This window comes from Globicephala melas, chromosome 14 (assembly GCF_963455315.2).
Source record: "Globicephala melas chromosome 14, mGloMel1.2, whole genome shotgun sequence".
NCBI classification, from domain to species: Eukaryota; Metazoa; Chordata; class Mammalia; order Artiodactyla; family Delphinidae; genus Globicephala; species Globicephala melas.
In genome coordinates, this window is record NC_083327.1 from 17,904,056 (window position 1) to 17,924,047 (window position 19,992).

The window sequence follows — 19,992 nt, forward strand, 5'->3', positions numbered from 1 at the left end:
GGCTGCTTCAGGATCTGAGCTTGGATTAAGGTCACTGGGCCTGCCTCTGGGGGCACAGACAGATGTGTCTCCTGCTGGATCCCTGGGCAGGCAGGACTGCTCCTGGACCATGACTGAGAGAGGCTGGAGCTGGGTCACAGGCAGTTTCAGGGTCCACAGTTGAGACCAAGGACAGGAGGCCTGTTACCCAAGGCATGGGTGTGTACACTCCTCCCTGGTCCCTTGGAAGATGTTACTGGTGGCAGGATCATGGCCAAACAGGACTGTAGTGAGTCCACAGGGGCATGGCAGTGTTTCCAGGTCTGTTGCCAGGACCAGCGTTGGCAGGCCTCCCACCTGGGAGTAGGCTTGCCTTCTCAAATCAACTGTTCTTGGTCTTGGGCTCCACTTGGGCTTTGCAACCTTTTACGTGGATCCCAAAGCTCCCACAAAGGCACTTTTATCTGTGGGTGGCTGCCATAGTACTGTTCCTATGGGGAGATATGATGGGACACCTCCTGTGTCAGTCCCTCTGTGTTGTTTCCCTCTATGTTGTTCCTACGAGCCATTTTCAAACTTAAACAATTTTTTATTTTGATAGTTTGATGTAGTAGAGTATGTTATTTAACACCAACTCTGTGAAGCTTTGAGAATTAAGCAGTAATTAACTTAATTTTTATACTGGTATTAAATATGTTTAATTAAAAACATATAAAAGCTTAATTTTTTCCCCCAAGATCCATGAATAAAATGGAAATCGAGCACTTAGGTGTGATTCCTCTTAATTAGTTTAGGACGGATATTTTCTGGCACCAAGAAGAATCTATCCCAGATTTCAACTGCATGAAGTCAAATACAATGTGAATAAAACCAGTTAAGGTCTAAAGGAATCCATGAAGGAGACCATATCTGGACAAACCAAATTCGAAATGCTGCCTCTGAGTAATCCCATAAGTTCATGGGAACACCCAACCTTCTAAGGCCTGCATCTCTAGGGAGCAACTACTAAAAATAATCAGAATCTGAGAACAGCGAAGCAAAAATACTCCCATTGTTCCAGCTTTTAAACTAAAAAAACGGTATGATTACTTGAATATTTTAACTGTATTATGGGTACTTTTTCTGTCTTTGTCTCGCTGTCTCAATATATATTTCAATCAATCAATCAATCAATGCCATTCTTAACATTTTCTCCCCGAGTTTCTAGCACCATTTTGGATAATCAGAAGGTAAGTATAACAATTACAGCCTGAATAAAAACAACTAAATAGAAAAATGGCATGGTTGCCTGGTTTCACTCACCCCCCCACGCAGTGGCGCCTCCTGAAGGTGGTGCTGGTGCTGGTGTCGCGGCTGCTGCCGCCCCTGCAGAGGAGAAGTCTGGCTGCAGGTCCAGGAGATCACTAGATGGTTTAGAAGCGCTGAAAGGAAAATATGATTTTAAAATCAGATTTTGAAATTTTAAAACGTAAAGATGCTTTTTAAATAAAGACTTATGCAGAAAACATCACAGATTTTGGCTATTTTAAATTCAGTAAGAGAATAATATTTTGTAAAGTACAGCAGTAAAGCATATGTTCCTCTATACTGAGAGTTGGCAAACAACTTTTGTAAAGGGCCAGATACTAAAAATTTTAGGTTTGCGAGCCAGACAGTCTCTATCGCTATTCGACTCTGCCAGTGCAGAGTGAAATAAGACACAGGCAGTACGTAAGCAAATGAACATGCTTTTGTTCCAATAAAAATTTATTTACAGAAAAAGACAGTGGGCTAGATTTGATCTATGGGCCATCGTTTGCCAACTCTTGCAAAGTTAAATTATACCTCAAGCAATGGGTCACTCAGCAAATCACAGAGCAGAAATTAAAAGGGAAAATCTAAATGCCTCAAAATAAGGGGGAATTTTAAACATGTTATGTCCACTGGGTAGCATCTGAAATGCTGGTTATGAGGGCTGTGACAAAAGGAAACGTACTCCAAATAATAAAGGTAAGAGAATTATTGGTAATTTTTTTCCTTTTCTCTATTTTCTGAAGTTTTTTTGTATGCTTTTTTTGTAGTGTGGTAAATAATTCTTAACTTGAAAAGAATTTATAAACCAAAGAATACTAAAATGAATAATCACTATTGTACCTTTTTTCTAAGTTAAACTACAACACATCAAGTTTGCCTATAAGAGACCTCACCTAAAAATAATTCCATATTTTTCACTCTTATTCAATTGGGGCTGTGCTTTTCAAAGCTCCTCCATCTAAAGAAGTTCCAAGGAGGAGCCTAGAGCGTTGTTACTCAAAGTGTAGTTTCCAAACTAGCAGCATCCTGGGACCTTGTTAGAAATGCAAAATCCCAGGCTTAACCATTATCTACTACATCAGTCTTCATTTTACTACAACCCCAGGGGTTTCACTGTACAGTCAGGTTTAAAGGAGCACTGGCTTAAAGGCTGCCAGACCAGGTACTAAGCCATCAGGGTCCTAGGTGCCCCACCCCTCCTCATAAATAGCCATTCCATCTTTATCTTTTTTACGTGTTAGATTTCCGAGCAATATTTTTTGGAAAAAAGGATTCTGCTGCTTAAAAAAAAAAAGTTTCAAGACCCCTGAAACTTGCCTAGTTTTGATGTCTATTTCATAAATACGACTGGTCTAAGAGCCAGAACAGGGAAACATTTATTATTAAGACTGGAATCAAAGCTTTTATAAGAAGCAATTTATCTTAGTATAGAGGCAGAAAGGACTTGGCTTTACCAAGCCTGTGATCATGAAAGCAGAATTAAGCAAGTAGAGGGTAACGTGCATCGTTAACACGCACACATCATGGGGCTTTATTGCTCAGTTCAAAATTCACGTCTTCAAATACAGGGCATTCATAATCAGAGTCACAGATACTACAAGATGGGACTCGAATGCTCTCAAGGCTAAAGAACCAAACAAAGAGTTGACCTAAATTATTACCTGAGGAAGCCTCTCTGAGTTGGGGCTTCATTTCAGGTGGCCCAGAGATTTTACAGAAAGCACAGTCATCCCTCCCCTTTCTCACTACTGTTCTGACCTTTAGGCACTACGAAAGCAATAAGGGGGCTTCCCTGGTGGTGCAGTAGATAAGACTCCACGCTCCCAATACGGGGGCCCGGATTTGATCCCTGGTCGGGGAACTAGATCCCATATGCATGCCGCAACTAAGAGTTCACATGCCACAACTAAGGAGCCCTGGAGCTGCAATTAAGCATTCCTGGAGCCTCAACTAAGGAGCCCACGAGCCACAACTAAGGAGCCCACCTGCCACAACTAAGGAGCCCATGAGCCACAACTAAGGAGCCTGTCTGCCGCAACTAAGACCTGGTGCAACCAAATAAATAAATAAATATTTTAAAAAAGCAATTAGGCACATCCTGATGGTTTCTTCCTACCGCCAGAGTTTGAGTTCCTCATATGCACCAGCTAATTGGCCTGCAACTACAAGCATTTCATTTCACTTCACTTCCTTTCATCTCATTTCTTGGCACTTTAAGACACCCTTTAAATTTCACACAAGAAGAAACTAATTTCAGAAAACACTGTCCATATCATCCATTTCAGAAGAACCTGAAGTGTGTGCATCTTTCTTCCACTGCCTTTGCCAAATGTGTGAGCACCAAGGTGATTTCCACAGCTTACGTCTTTCTTACACTTTGAGAGGTACAAGCCTAAGTAACTGTATGAAGTATAGAAGAACTTAGTCTATGTACCTGAAAATAACCCCAAATATCACACATTTACTAGGACTACATCTCATTTTGTGAAGTCACTGGGTTTGGTACACAAAAATAAAATGAAAACCTGATCATAATATTAATAAACGGTTCGCTGCATTCTCATGAACTAACCTGACTGGTACAGCCGCAGATGCAGTTGCAAACAAATCAACTGAAGGGGATGTGTCAATAGTTTTAGCTGGTGTAGAATTAGGCGACGTAACAGTTGTGGCTGGAGAAGACTGAAAGGGAAGATGCAAAGCACACTCTGGTCAGATTTGAATCTACAGGACACAAGGCAAGAGGACCTCCAATTTTCAGACCCATGCCATTCCCAGCAATTTTCTGGTTGCTCCTCGTGGGAGAAATAACTCAAGAAAATTTGAAATTGAGAACTGTAATAAATAATCAATACTGGACAAAACATGTTTCAAATTTTAAAAGTTATATGTAATTTACATAAAATTATGAAAAAAAATAATTGGCCTAACGTTGCAATGACTTCTATGCATGTATTTACAGTTAAAGCCAAACAATAAATTAGGAGTTTGGGATTAACAGATACACACTACTATATATAAAATAGATAAACAACAAGGTCCTACTGTATAGCACAGGGAACTTTATTCAGTAACTTGAAATAACTTATAATGGAAAACAATCTGAAGAAGAATACACAAACACACATATATACACATATACATATATATAAGGGGTGAATCACTTCGCTGAGCATCAGAAACTATCACAGCATTGTAAATCAACTACACTTCAATAAAAAAATAAAATAAAATAAAAGCCAAACATACTTTCTAAACATTAAATTAGTGGGAAAGATCTTGCTAGCTGCCAAAAATGGAAAAAAAAATTAATTGTAATGACTTCTGTGAAACCAAGGCCATTGTTTTCTTTTCTGCATCCTAAACAGATTTCATGTAAAGTCTTCTCAGATGCCTTTAAAATCTAGAAATGTAACTTACAAAATAGTTCACAGATGGCAGAGAACAATTCCCAAACAAGATTCAAGTCACCGACAGCTTGAGGATAGCCCATCACTAATATGAAACAGATAAAACTAAAAAAGTGAAATAAAACCTAACATTTATTGTCCTGGGCTGGTTTAAGAAGAGGACTTAATAGTCAGCTAATATATCAAAAAAAATGTTTGTTTAGTAACTACCCTAACTCTATTTGGTATATTTAATTTGCTTGTATTCACAAGAGAAAGATTAATAGCAATCTCAATCCAGTCCACCAATACTTAGCTCTGTAAGTGGAAACGAGACCTAACAGCAAGCAAAGTGCACAGAGACCAAGGTCAAGCAAGGGCCATCAGACACTGCTGTAACAGGACATCTAATGTCAAGTAGACCAAACTCAGAGGAAGTTTGAAAAAGAACAATTTAAGAAAAAGGACTGAGGAGATAAGAAATGTATAGGAGTTTCCAGACTTAGATAGTATCTGCTCAATAGCTGTTTGCCCAAGAATATAACTAATCAAGAAGTCAAAATCCAAAGATACACAAGTGCCAAGCGCTCAGCACTTCAAGAAAGACAAACCCATAAGCAGTATGGATGCTGTTGCTCAGAAAGGGTGAACTCAAGCTTTGCTCTTCACCCAAAATTTAAAATTTCCAAATGGAATGTGAAAGATTATCAAGGGGATAGAAAGGACTAACATTAATTTGCATGTCATCCATTGTGGACACTGACAACGCTGAAATAAAATAGTGGCTTTTTTTTTTTAAACGAATATATGTGGGCTTCCCTGGTGGCACAGTGCTTAAGAATCCACCTGCCAATGCAGGGGACATGGGTTCAAGCCCTGGTCCAGGAAGATCCTACATGTCGTGGAGCAACTAGGCTGGTTCGCCACAAATACTGAGCCTGCGCTCTAGAGCTCACGAGCCACAACTAGTGAAGCCCGTGTGCCTAGAGCCCGTGCTCGGCAACAAGAGAAGCCACTGCAATGAGAAGCCTGCTCACCTCTACGAAGAGTAGCCCCTGCTTGCCGCAGCTAGAGAAAGCCCACGCACAGCAACGAAGACCCAACACAGCCAAAAATAAAATAAATAAATTTATAAAAATAAACCAATACATGTAAATACCTTAGAAAGTGATGTTTATGAAACACCAGGGAGAACGTAATGACAGCAATGAATCTACCAATATAAATGCAGAAATGAAGGTCTTCAAAGGCTCATTGAAAACTGCCTTGTAATAATAAGCTCTGAAGAGATGTGGGAGGTATGAAAACAGAACCAAAATAATCCTGTTACTACAAGAAGAAAAGATGAAAATTCAATTTGGCCAAACTGCAGAAACAGACCATCCCAAAGGATTCCAGAATTTTACCACACTCTACTCAGTATTCGTATGGTGAAATTTTTCCACAGACATAATGATTTTATTCATTTTTCTTTTAATAGATTTTTATTGGAATAAAATTGCTTCACAATACAGTGTTAGTTTCAGTTGCACGACAAAGCAGATCGGCCATATGCATACACATGTCCCCACGTCCCCTCCCTCTTGAGCCTCCCTCCCATCCTCCCTATCCCACCCCGTAGGTCACCACAAAGCACCGAGCCGATCTCCCTGTGCTATGCTGCTGTTTCCCACCAGCCAACTATTTTACATTTGGTAGTGTATATATGTCGATGGTACTCTCACTTCGCCCCAGCTTCGCCCTCCCACCCCACATCCTCAAGTCCATTCTCTACGTCTACCTCTTTATTCCTGCCCTGCAACTAGGTTCATCAGTACCATATGTATTTTTTTAGATTCCATATATATGCGTTAGCATATCGTATTTTTCTCTTTCTGACTTACTTCACTCTGTATGACAGACTCTAGGTCCATCCACCTCACTACAAATAACTCAATTTCATTTCTTTTTCTGGCTGAGTAATATTCCATTGCATATACATGCCACATCTTCTTTATCCATTCATCTCTCGATGGACATTAGGTTGGTTCCATTTCCTGGCTATTGTAAACAGTGCTGCAGTGAACATTGTGGTACATTATCTCTTTTTGAATTATGGTTTTCTCAGGGTATATGCCCAGTACTGGGATTGCTGGGTCGTATGGCAGTTCTATTTTCAGTTTTTTAAGGAACCTCCACACTGTTTTCCATAATGGTTGGATCAACTGACATTCCCACCAACAGTGCAGGAGGGTTCCCTTTTCACTACACCCTTTCCAGCATTTATTGTTTCTAGATTTTTGGAAAATGGCCATTCTGATCAGCATGAGGTGATACCTCATTGTAGTTGTGATTTGCATTTTTCTAATAATTCGTGATGCTGAGCATCTTTCCATGTGTCTCTTGGCCAACTGTATGTTTTCCTTGGTGAATGTCTATTTAGGTCTTCAACCCATTTTTTTTTAACATCTTTATTGGAGTATAATTGCTTTATAATGGTGTGTTAGTAGTTTCTTCTTTATAACAAAGTAAATCAGTTACACATATATCTCCATATCTCTTCCCTCTTGTGTCTCCCTCCCTCCCACCCTCCCAATCCCACCCCTCTAGGTGGTTACAAAGCACCGAGCTGATCTGCCTGTGCTATGCGGCTGCTTCCCACTAGCTATCGATTTTATATTTGGTACTGTATATACGTCTTTGCCACTCTCTCACTTTGTCCCAACTTACCTTTCCCCCTCCCCGTGTACTCAAGTCCATTCTCTAGTAGGTCTGCATCTTTATTCCTGTCTTGCCCCTAGGTTCTTCATGATCTTTTTTTTTTTTTAGATCCCATATATATGTGTTAGCATAAGATATTTGTTTTTCTCTTTCTGACTTACTTCACTCTGTATGACAGGCTCTAGGTCCATCCACCTCACTACACATAACTCAATTTCATTTCTTTTTATGGCTGAGTAATATTCCATTGTATATATGTGCCATGTCTTCTTTATCCATTCATCTGTTGATGGACACTTAGGTTGCTTCCATGTCCTGGCTATTGTAAACAGTGCTGCAATGAACATTGTGGTACATGACTCTTTTTGAATTATGGTTTTCTCAGGGTATATGCCCAGTAGGGGGATTGCTGGGTCATATGGTAGTTGTATGTTTAGTTTCTTAAGGAACCTGCATACTGTTCTCCATAGCGGCTGTATCAATTTACATTCCTACCAACAGTGCAAGAGGGTTCCCTTTTCTCCACACCCTCTCCAGCATTTACTGTTTTTAGATTTTTTGATGATGGCCATTCTGACTGGTGTGAGATGATATCACATTGTAGTTTTGATTTGCACTTCTCTGATTAATGATGTTGAGCATTCTTTCATGTGTTTGTTGGCAGTCTGTATATCTTCTTTGGAGAAATGTCTATTTAGGTCTTCCACCCATTTTTGGATTGGGTTGTTTGTTTTTTTGATATTGAGCTGCATGAGCTGCTTGTAAATTTTGGAGATTAATCCTTTGTCAGTTGGTTCATTTGCAAATATTTTCTCTCATTCTGAGGGTTGTCTTTTGGTCTTGTTTATGGTTTCATTTGCTGTGCAAAAGCTTTGAAGTTTCATTAGGTCCCATTTGTTTATTTTTGTTTTTATTTCCATTTCTCTAGGAGGTGGGTCAAAAAGGATCTTGCTGTGATTTATGTCAGTGTTCTGCCTATGTTCTCCTCTAAGAGTTTGATAGTGTCTGGACTCATGTTTAGGTCTTTAATCCATTTTGAGTTTATTTTTGTGTATGGTGTTAGGGAGTGTTCTAATTTCATTCTTTTACATGTAGCTGTCCAGTTTTCCCAGCACCACTTATTGAAGAGGCTGTCTTTTCTCCACTGTATATTCTTGCCTCCTTTATCAAAGATAAGGTGATCATATATGCGTGGGTTTATCTCTGGGCTTTCTAACCTGTTCCATTGATCTATATTTCTGTTTTTGTGCCAGTACCATACTGTCTTGATTACTGTAGCTTTGTAGTATAGTCTGAAGTCAGGGAGCCTGATTCCTCCAGCTCTGCTTTTCGTTCTCAAGATTGCTTTGGCTATTCGGGGTCCTTTGTGTTTCCATACAAATTGTGAAATTTTTTGTTCTACTTCTGTGAAAAATGCCAGTGGTAGTTTGATAGGGATTGCATTGAATCTGTAGATTGCTTTAGGTAGTATAGTCGTTTTCACAATGTTGATTCTTCCAATTCAAGAACACGGTATATCTCTCCATCTATTTGTAGCATCTTTAATTTCTTTCATCAGTGTCTTATAATTTTCTGCAAACAGGTCTTTTGCCTCCTTATGTAGGTTTATTCCTAGGTGTTTTATTCTTTTTGTTGCAATGGTAAATGGGAGTGTTTCCTTAATTTCACTTTCAGATTTTTCTTCATTAGTGTATAGGAATGCAAGAGATTTCTGCACATTAATTTTGTATCCTGCTACTTTTATCACATTCATTGATTAGCTCTAGTAGTTTTCTGGTAGCTTCTTTAGGATTCTCTCTGTATAGTATCGTGTCATCTGCAAACAGTGACAGCTTTACTTCTTCTTTTCCGATTTGATTCCTTTTATTTCTTTTTCTTCTCTGACTGCTGTGGCTAAAACTTGCAAAACTATATTGAATAATAGTGGTGAGAGTGGGCAACCCTGTCTTGTTCCTGATCTTAGTGGAAATGGTTTCAGTTTTTCACCACTGAGGACGATGTTGGCTGTGGGTTTGTCATATATGGCCTTTATTATGTTGAGGTAAGTTCCCTCTATGCCTACTTTCTGGAGAGTTTTTATCATAAATGGGTGTTGAATTTTGTTGAAAGCTGTCTCTGCATCTATTGAGATGATCATATGGTTTTTCTCCTTCTATTTGTTAATATGGTGTATCACATTGATTGATTTGCATATATTGAAGAATCCTTGCATTCCTGGGATAAACCCCACTTGATCATGGTGTACTTCCACCCATTGAGCTCCATGCACTATTTGTATATTTTGGAGATTAATCCTTTGTCTGTTGTTTCACTTACAAATATTTTCTCCCATTCTAAAGGTTGTCTTTTTGTCTTGTTTATGGTTTCCTTTGCTATGCAAAAGCTTTTAAGTTTAATTAAGTCCCATTTGTTTGTTTTTGTTTTTACTTCTGTTCCTCTAGGAGGTGGGTCAAAAAAGACCTTGCTGTGGTTTATCTCAAAGAACGTTTTTCCTATGTTTTCCTCTAAGAGTTTTATAGTGTCTGGTCTTACATTTAAGTCTTTAATCCATTTGGAGTTTATTTTTGTGTACGGTGTTAGGGAGTGTTCTAATTTCATTCTTTTACGTGTAGCTCTCCAGTTTTCCGAGCACCACTTATTGAAGAGACTGTCTTTTCTCCTTTGTATATCCTTGACTCCTTTGTCATAGATTAGTTGACTACAGGTGTGTGGATTTATCTCTGGGCATTCTATCCTGTACCATTGATCTATATTTCTGTTTTTGTGCCAGTACCATACTGTCTTGATTACTGTATCTCTGTGGTATAGTTTGAAGTTGGGGAGCCTTATTCCTCCAACTCTCTCTTTCTTTCTCAATATTACTTTAGCTATTCCGGGTCTTTTGTGTTTCCATACGAATTGTAAAATTTTCTGTTCTAATTCTGTGAGGAATGCTATGGTTGTTTGCTAGGGACTGCACTGAATCTGTAGATTGCTTTTGGTAGTACAGTCATTTTCACAATATTGATTCTTCCAATCCACGGACATAGTATATTTCTCCATCTGTTTATGTCATCTTTGATTTCTTTCATCAGTGTTTTGTAGTTTTCTGAGTACAAGTCTTTCACATCTGTAGGCAGGTTTATTCCTAGGTATTTTATTCTTTTTGTTGCAATGGTAAATGGGAGTGTTTCCTTAATTTCTCTTTCTGATTTTTCATTGGTGGTGTACAGGAATGCCAGACATTTCTGTGCATTAACTTTGTATCCTGCAACCTTACCAAATTCACTTATTTGTTCTAGTAGTTTTCTGGTGGCATCTTTAGGATTTTCTATGTATAGTATCATGCCACTGGCAAACAGTGACAGTTTTACTTCTTCTTTTCTGATTTGGATTCCTTTTATTTCTTTTTCTTCTGATTGCTGTGGCTAGGACTTCCAAAATTATGTTGAATAAAGCGGCGAGAGTGGACATCCTTGTCTTGTTCCTGATCTTAGAGGAAATGCTTTCAGTTTTTCACCATGGAGTATGATGCTTGCTGTGGGTTTGTCATATATGGCCTTTATAATGTTGAGGTAGGTTCCCTCTATGCCCAATTTCTGGAGAGTTTTTTTTTTTTTTTATCATAAATGGGTGTTGAATTTTGTCGAAAGCTTCTTCTGCATCTATTGATATGATCATATGGTTTTTATTCCTTAATTTGTTAGTGTGGTGTTTCACATTGATTGATTTACATATATTGAAGAATGCTTGCATCCCTGGGATAAATCTCACTTGATCATGGTGTATGATCCTTTTAATGTGCTGTTGGATTCCACTTGCTAGTATTTTGTTCAGGATTTTTGCATCTGTGTGCATCAGTGATATTGGTCTATAATTTTCTTATTTTGCGATCTCTTCTGGTTTTGCTATCAGCATGATGGTGGCTTCATAGAATCCATTTGGGAGTATTTCTCCCTCTGCAATTTTTTGCAAGAGTCTGAGAAGGATGGGTGTTAGCTCTTCTCTAAATGTTTGCTAGAATTCACCTGTGGAGCCATCTGGTCCCGCACTTTTGTTTGTTGGAAGATTTTTAATTACCGTTTCAATTTCATTACTTGTGATAGATCTATTTATATTTTCGAATTCTTCCTGGTTCAGTCTTGGAAAATTTTACCTTTCCAAGAATTTTTCCATTTCTCTGTGGTTGTCCATTTTATTGGCATATAGTTGTTTGTAGTAGTCTCTTATAATCCTTTGTATTTCTGCAGTGTCAGTTGTGATTTTTCCTTTTTCATTTCTGATTTTATTGATTTGCATCCTCTCCCTTTTTTTCTTGATGAGTCTGGCTAAGGGTTTACCAATTTTGTTTATCTTCTCAAAGAACCAGTTTTTAGTTTTACTGACCTTTGTTACTGTTTTGTTTCTATTTCATTTATTTCTGCTCTGATCTTTATGATTTCTTTCCTTCTACTGACTTTGGGTTTTCTTTGTTCTTCTTTCTCTAGTTGTTTTAAGTGTAGGGTTAGATTGTTCATTTGAGATGTTTCTTGTTTCTGGAGTTGAGATTGAATTGCTATAATCTTCCCGCTTAGAACTGCTTTTGTTGTGCCCCATAGGTTTTGGGCCTTTGTGTTTTCGTTGTCATTTGTTTCTATGTATATTTTAATTTCTTCTTTGATTTCTTCAGTGATCTCTTGGTTATTTAGTAGCACATTATTTATCCTCCATGTATTCGTGTTTTTTATAGTTTTTTTCCTGTAACTGATTTCCAATCTCAAGCAGTGTGGTCAGCAAAGATGCCTGATATGATTTCAATTTTCTTAAATTTTCCAAGGCTTGATTTGTGACCCAAGATGTGATCTATCCTGCAGAATGTTCCATGTGCACTTGAGAAGAAAGTGTATTCTGCCACTTTTGGGTGGAATGTTCTATAAATATCAATTAGATCTATCTGGTCTATTGGGCCATTTAAAGCTGTATTTCTTTATTTATTTTCTGTTTGGATGATTTGTCCATTGTTATAAGTGGGGTGTTAAAGTCCCCTACTATCATGTGTTACTGTCGATTTCTCCTTTCATGGTTGTTAGCATTTGCCTTATGTACTGAGGTGTTCCTTTGTTGGGTGCATAAACATTTATAATTGTTACATCTTCTCTTGGATTGATCCTTTGATCATTATATAGTGTCCATCCTTATCTCTTGTAGCAGTCTTTATTTTAAAGTCTATTTTATCTGATATGAGTATTGTCAGTCCAGTTTTCTTTTGATTTCCATTGCATGGAATATCTTTTTCCATCCCTTCACATTCAGTCTGTATGTGTCCCTAGGTCTGAAGTGGGTCTCCTGTTGACAGCATATATATGGGTCTTGTTTCTCTATCCATTTAGCCAGTCTGTGTCTTTTGGTTGGGGCATTTAATCCATTTACATTCAGGGTCATTATTGATATGTATATTCCTATTACCATTTTCTTAGTTGTTTTGGGTTTGTTTTTGTGCGTCTTTTCCTTCTCTTGTGTTTCCCGCTTAGAGAAGTTTCTTTAGCATTTGTTGTAAAGCTGGTTTGGTGGTGCTGAATTCTCTTAGCTTTTACTTGTCTGAAAAGCTTTTGACTTCTCCACTGAATGTGAAGGAGATCCTTGCTGGGTAGAGTAATCTTGGTTATAGGTTTTTCTCTTTCATCACTTTAAGTATATCCTGCCACTCCCTTCTGGCCTGCAGAGTTTCTGTTGAAAAATCAGCTGATAACCTTATGGGGATTCCTTTGTATTTTATTTTCGTTTTTCACTTTCTGCTTTTAATATTTTTTCTTTGAATTTAATTTTTTTTAGTTTGATTAATGTGTCTTGGTGCGTTTTTCTAGGGTTTATCCTGTATGGGACTCTCTGTGCTTCCTGGACTTGGGTGACTATTTCCTTTCCCATGTTAGGGAAGTTTTCAACTATAATCTCTTCAAATATTTTCTCAGACCCTTTCTTTTTCTCTTCTTGTTCTGGGACCCCTATAATTCGAATGTTGGTGTGTTTAGTGTTGTCTGAGAGGTCTTCAATTCTTTTCATTCTTTTTTCTTTATTCTGCTCCTTGGCAGTTATTTCCACCATTTTGTCTTCCAGCTCACTTATTCATTCTTCTGCCTCAGTAATTCTGTTATTGATTCCTTCTAGTGTATTTTTCATTTCAGCTATTGTGTTGTTCATCTCTGTTTGTTCTTTAGTTCTTCTAGATCTTTGTTAAAACATTTCTTGTATTTTCTCAATCCATGCCTCCATTCTATTTTCAAGATTCTGGATCATCTTTACTATCACTACTCTGAATTCTTTTTCAGGTAGATTGCCTATTTCCTTTTCATTTATTTGGTCTTGTAGGTTTTTACCTTGCTCCTTCATCTGTGACATAGTTTTTTGCCTTTTTTTTTTTTTTTTATGAGTGGGATTGTGTTACTGTCTTACTGGTTGTTTGGTCTGAGGCTTCCAACACTGGAGTTTGTAGGCTGCTGGGCAGAGCTGCTTCTTGGTTGTGAGGTAAGGAACTCCGTGAGACCTCACTGCGATGAATATTCCCTGGGGTCTGAGGTTCTCTGTGAGTCCTGTAGTTCAGACTTGGAGCTCCCACCGCAGGAACTTTGGCCCAACCCCAGGCTCATGAACCAATATTCCACAAGCCACGTGGGGTGGCAAAAAAACCCCAAAAAACAAAAAAACCCGAATAACAAAGTAAAAAATAAAATTAGACTAGGAAGCTAACAGATATGTTAGAGAGAATATAAAAATAAAATATAGATGAATCAACCGGAAGGTACATCAGTACCACAATAGTAAAAAAGAGGAGGAGGGAAAAGAAAACAAGAAATGGGGGGAAAGGCCTTGGCTGTGGAGGGCAGGGAGTAAGCAAGGGTGCGGTTTGGACAATGGGTGGGGCCAATGCTCAGGACCCACAGGGCTGGAAAAGGCCCTGGGGACAGTAGGGGGTGGGGCTTAGGCTCAAGGAACAGAAGGGGCCCAGGCATGCCCCCCACCCCTGGTCTCAGAGGGCAGGAGACCTTACCTGGGATCCCAGCAGGCTTCCTGGGTTCAAGGGGGTGAGGCAAACGCCCTCCCCTCCTCTCTCGCTACTCCCAGAGGGCTACCGCCCCACCACCTCCTGCCTCTCCTGATCTCCCCGGCCTCCCTCCTATGCCCCGAGGACCAATGTGGCTGGCAGGGAGGGGTGGGTCTTGGTGGGGAGGGGACTGGCCTGGGAGCTCAGCAGGCTCCCCATGCCCGAGTGGGTGGGGCAATCACCCTCTGCTCCTCTCCTGCTCCTCCCACAGGGCCCCTCCCGCCTGCTTTTCCTAATCTCCCTGGCCTCCCTCCTATGCTCCCAGAACCCACGTCGCCTAGAGGGGGCTTTGGATTGTAGGGGACCAGCCTGGGAGGTCAGAGGCTCCCACGGCCCCAGTGGGCAGGGCAATCGCCCTCTGCTCCTCTCCTGCTCCTCCTGGATGGCCCCTCCTGCCTGCCTCTCCTGATCTCCCCGGCCTCAGGGGCACTGATCTTGTCTGGCATCCACTTCTCCTCCCCACTTGGTCCCCCTACGTCCTACCGGTTCACTTTGGGGTTCCTCCAATCTCCTTGGGCATCAGAGTCCCCCACCAGCGGCCAGCAGGCTCCCTAGTTGTGGGGAGACGCTAACTCTGCATCTTCCCACACCGTCATCTTCTCCCATGTGACATAATGATTTTAAACCTGGCTCTGTAGCAGAATCACCAGGGAGCTTAGGTTGTTTGTTTCTTTGTTTGTTTGATTGTTGGAGCTCCCTGAGGGTCTCTTGGGCAGCTGGCCAGGTATTGACACAGTAAAGGGTGTCTGGGGTACCCTGTGCAGTCATAATGCCAACTTTTTTGTCTGTAATAACAGCAGTTATGTAACAGAAATTTGGCAAAGAGGAAAGAGCACATTTATGCAATGAAAATGGCAATGTGAAAAATACAATGGCAAATGTGAACTACTGACCTATAGAAGTAAATACTCTTGTCACTAACAACCCTAATCCTGTCCTTCAGGATGCTAAAGGAGAGACGGAGGTGAAGGAGTTGTGACAGTTATTACGGCAGACTGTCTAAAAGGTATGCTTGTGAGGATACCCAATGACAATTGGTTTCTCTACCATCAAAACAGGCACAATGTTATGTGCCTTATTTATCTCACAGGGCTGTGATTCAGAGTACGAGAAAGTGCTTTGTAACTAGTAAGACGTTAACACTGACACATTTGTTTTCAGTTGTAATATAAATGTATGAAAATTTCGTCTACTTAAAGAAAAATTTAGTCCAGATAGAGGGCTAAGTACACATTGCTATATGACTAAGAAACTAATATAAAGGGGAATACATAAAAACTTACCTTTCCTCAAGAAATTAAAAATAAAACTACCATATGACTCAGCAATTCCACTTCCGGGTATAGACCCAAAAGAACTGCAAACAGGGACTTGAACAGATACTTGTACACCATGTTCACAGGAGCATTATTTACAAGAGCCAAAAGTCGGAAGTGACCCAAGTGATCATTAATGGATGGATGGATGGATGAACAAAATGTGGTACACACATAGAATGGAATAGCATTCAGACTTAAAAAGAAAGGAAATTTCTGACATATGCTACAAAATGGATGAACGCTGAAGATTCTATGCTAAGTAAAATACGCCAGTCACGAAAGGACAGATACTGAAGGACAGTTCCACTTATTTGAGGGACCTAGAGTAATCAAATTCACAGAGACAGAAAGTAGAATGGTGCCTGCCAGGAGCTGGGGGTGAGAGTGGTCAGAGAGGGGGACAGGGAGTTAGTGTTTAAAGGGTACAGAGTTTCAGCTGGGGAAGATGACAAATGTTCTCCAACCAGATGACAGCGATGGCTACCCAACAATGTGAATGTACTTAATGCCACTGAACTGTACAATCAAAAGTCGTTAAAATGGTCAAAACAAAACAAAAAACAAACTTACCTTACTTAATGGAGAGGGAGCACCAGATCTAAAAGGCAACCAAAAAGAATTAAAATTGGATATACATGAATACATTTGTAGAAGCACTTAAGTTGGATGGTTGGTCAAGCATTAACTTGTTTATATACAGACTTTTTTAGTAATGGATAAACTATTTTTAAAATATATTTTATCTTTTACTCAAAGACAACATCTGCTTCCAATGTCTCCCATCCACTTAATTTCTAGTATTAGAAATTCTTAAATTCAAAATCTTTTTTTGCTATCTCTAGCAACTCAATTAATTATTCGAATTGATCTTTATTGCCTACGTCCATCAAAAATAAACTGTTCAAATTGGAGTTTTAAAAAAATTGCCAAGACTTGGGAAAAATAATGCTTTCCAGAATTTTTAAAAGATCGTCCAGTTTATTATTTTTACAAGTTAGAAAACCCATTAAGGTTAAAGCACATTGTGATTCACTTAGTCATAACTGTGATACATAAAAGGAGCACTAGAATTAAAAAAAAGATCCCTACAAGCCCTGTGCCTGATGTGTGTCTCAGCTTCCATACTGAGCTGAGACACACTGTGCATACTCCACACTGTGCGTACTCCTAGAGATTGTCTGGGTTTTCTCATGGCTGTAATGAAAACTATCTATGAGAAATATTCCCATTATCCTGTGAGAACTTGGGAGCTGGAAAAAGAAGAGTAACCTCAATGCTTGTGTCTAAGGGAGTGAGGGAAAATCAGGAAGAAATACATTTTTTTTTTCAGTTAGATTGCTGGTAGCACTGATTATATATATCATTTCTAGAAAAATGCTTCAGAGATGACTGCCTAAACAGCTTAGGTTTTACTAACCTGAATTGGTGGAAAATAAATTAGTAAGGAAACAAAATGAAGAAAAAAAGACATTTCAGTAAGAAGACTATTGTCAGGGTCTCAGAGAATGGCAGGGATGCCCTTCTACTTATCTACAGAGAAAATATCACACGTGGCAGGAGTAAAATAAAATCAGCAGAGATTTAGTAACTGGAGTTTTATACAATATCATGAATTTTTATTATATTGGATATAGCAAAAGAAATTTAACAATATTATATGCCAGATTAATACCTCTTATGTTCAACTTCATTTGCAAACACAAGCCTGCCATTTCCTGTCTAAATTTAGTTTTCACTTAAAATGAACATGAAAGCAAGGGCTAACAGAGATTTCTGTGATATAAGGAAGACAGATGCATAAGGGTTACACTCGATTAGGTTATGTGTACTTGGGCTGTTATCTTCAGAGTAACATATCCTATGAAGAAAAGGATATATGCTTCTCTATATTGCTCACTAAGGGTCTACTGAAATAAATGGAATCACAGTATTCTCTATATCTCAGAAACTTAGGAACCTAAAAATCTAGTACTGAGGTTGAACATTCCCTAATGAGTTTTTGGTTAATAATTCCTCCACTCCTACCATTTTTTTCTCTTTACATATGCGGAAAAGGAAGGGAGTTAAGTCTAAATAAAAATCCAAGAAAATAAAAGCCTTAACTCTGCAAAGAAAACATAGAAGCCATCTGATGTGGTCAGTTTCTAAGAATGAGTTAATTGAAATTAATTTGTTTCTCTCTCAAGAGATTTTCATGAACCAATTCTTAGTGGTACTGACACAGTGAGCAATATTAATACAGAAAAGAGAACTGAGGATGAACGAGAACTTTTTGAACTGTATTTCCAAACTAATACATACAAGTTTCTAACATATTCTATACTCTGTAGCAAAATAAAGAAAAATGACAGAATTTCTCTACCTACTACTAAAGAATATCATGCTCGAACCTAAGTACAAAATATCATAATTGGCACAATAATCACTTTGTCAAGCTCTTGCATGAGTGCTGTTACTAAATGACACTTGTAGCTACCCCATGGATTCAGCAAAAAAACCTCCTGTCTCCCACTATCATCCCACTTGAAGCACTGTATCTTATTCGTCTGTCTTCTCCACTAGATGCCAAATTTTTTGAAGGAAGCGAACCTATCTCATTGTTTTATATCAGATAAACATATTAACCAAAATAAACTAACCCAACATCTTAAAAATAAATTAACCAAACATCTTAAAAATTATACTGTATGAAACTAAACTGTCAGGATGTATGACTTCTGTTCCCATGGACCAGATCCAGGTTTTGCCATGATTTCATCAAAAAGGTAGAACCAGAGGTGCTCCCATTGGGGCCACAGCTTTAAAAAGCATCACTCAACACTGATTGAAGTCTGAGGGCTCGGAGGCTCAGAGAGGTAAATAACTCGCCAAAGTCTCATCATTCTTTAATGGTGGATTTCAGGCTCCAGTCCAAGTCTGTCTGTGCACATTCACATTCCAGCCCGTCCTGACAAAATCACAGGGGAGCCCAGCACATTTGTTCCTCCCCTACACAACACACAAATTGCTTCTTTTTACCTGTTCCTCAGCTGATGTTCTACCCTACCACTGGCTCTTCGCCCTTTATAAAAGGAAATGCTACAATCTTTTATATATAATGACATTATTTAAAGCCCGATACTTATTTCAATAACTTCAGCTAGAGAAATTTAGTACATGGTGAACCATGTTGGGGGAAAATAAAACACGAATGTAATTTTGAAGAGAATGAATGACCCACAGATCCTGTAAAATGTTACAAACAAATCCATGGGTTTCTATGATAAACACAGAAAATGCTAAGGTTTACACTTCCCATGTGTTAATGGTAAACTATCAAAAGAAGAAATTTTATTTCTTATTCACAACACTAATCCCTACACAGTTTTTGGTCAAAAATGCTAGCCAGAAAGACAAACAAAACACAGATGTGAAAAACCTATCTCTTCCAAATAATTTTAATTACAATAAACTTGAGTTTCTTGCACCCTCAACACTTAGCAAACCCACATATAAAATAAAATCAATTTCTCTCTTTTGTTCTGTGGAATTACAGAAACAGACAATATACAAAGGCATATCACACAGTATTGCATAGAATTTCAAAAACAAGTATCGGTGGATATAAGGACTAAATATAAAAGGCCTACGTGTTTTTTAGCAGACATTTGAAAATGCTTCATTTTATGCACTTACTTGACTTAGAGGTTAGAATAGTTTTATACTGCTACCAGAAGACAAAGAAAACCCGTTTAAGTAATTAATTTTCTTAATAGCATTGTCTTTTGGCACTTCTGCCACGTGCCATAGGGAAATCTTTTGTTTACTAAACAAGTGAAAAAGCCTTTGATGTCTAAAATCTAAGAGGGATATCTGAATATACAACTAAGAGAGTCTGTTAGTCTTGATCAAAGAAGACCAAAATAAAACCATTTATGCGAGCCACCTTAGGAGAAAATTTTGAGAGTATAATGAAAAAACACAGATGTGTAAAATGGACAGAAATCAGTTTTCAATGTTCTAAATACCAAATGTGGAATTTTAAGAGTGTTTTTTGCATTTTTAGGAGTAACCAAATGCAAAAAATGTCACTCAATATAGTACTCACCCTTCACTTAAGGTCCCAGGTAAGCACAAACATACAAAGAAGAAAATAGTTAACTACTATAGTTCATTTATTTTAAAAATAGGGAATAAGCAAAAGACAAGTTCATAGGTGGTCTCAGCCAATTCAGAAAAGAGATCTGACAAGCATAAAATGATTTTAAAGGAGAGA

At 38.6% G+C, this 19,992-nt stretch overlaps 1 protein-coding gene across 7 annotated transcripts in view; it reads right to left on the reverse strand.

The window, feature by feature from the left end:
- The window catches only part of SNAP91 (synaptosome associated protein 91), a 156,547-nt gene that overhangs the window by 60,573 nt on the left and 75,982 nt on the right, over positions 1-19,992 (reverse strand). For all 7 annotated transcript variants that reach the window (XM_060283755.1, XM_060283757.1, XM_060283759.1 and 4 more), the window contains exons 11-13: positions 16,308-16,335; positions 3,845-3,954; positions 1,282-1,400 (exon numbers count right to left, since the gene is read on the reverse strand). In XM_060283755.1, the coding sequence (XP_060139738.1) occupies positions 1,282-1,400; positions 3,845-3,954; positions 16,308-16,335 (257 nt within the window). The remainder of the gene's footprint in view (positions 1-1,281; positions 1,401-3,844; positions 3,955-16,307; positions 16,336-19,992) is intronic.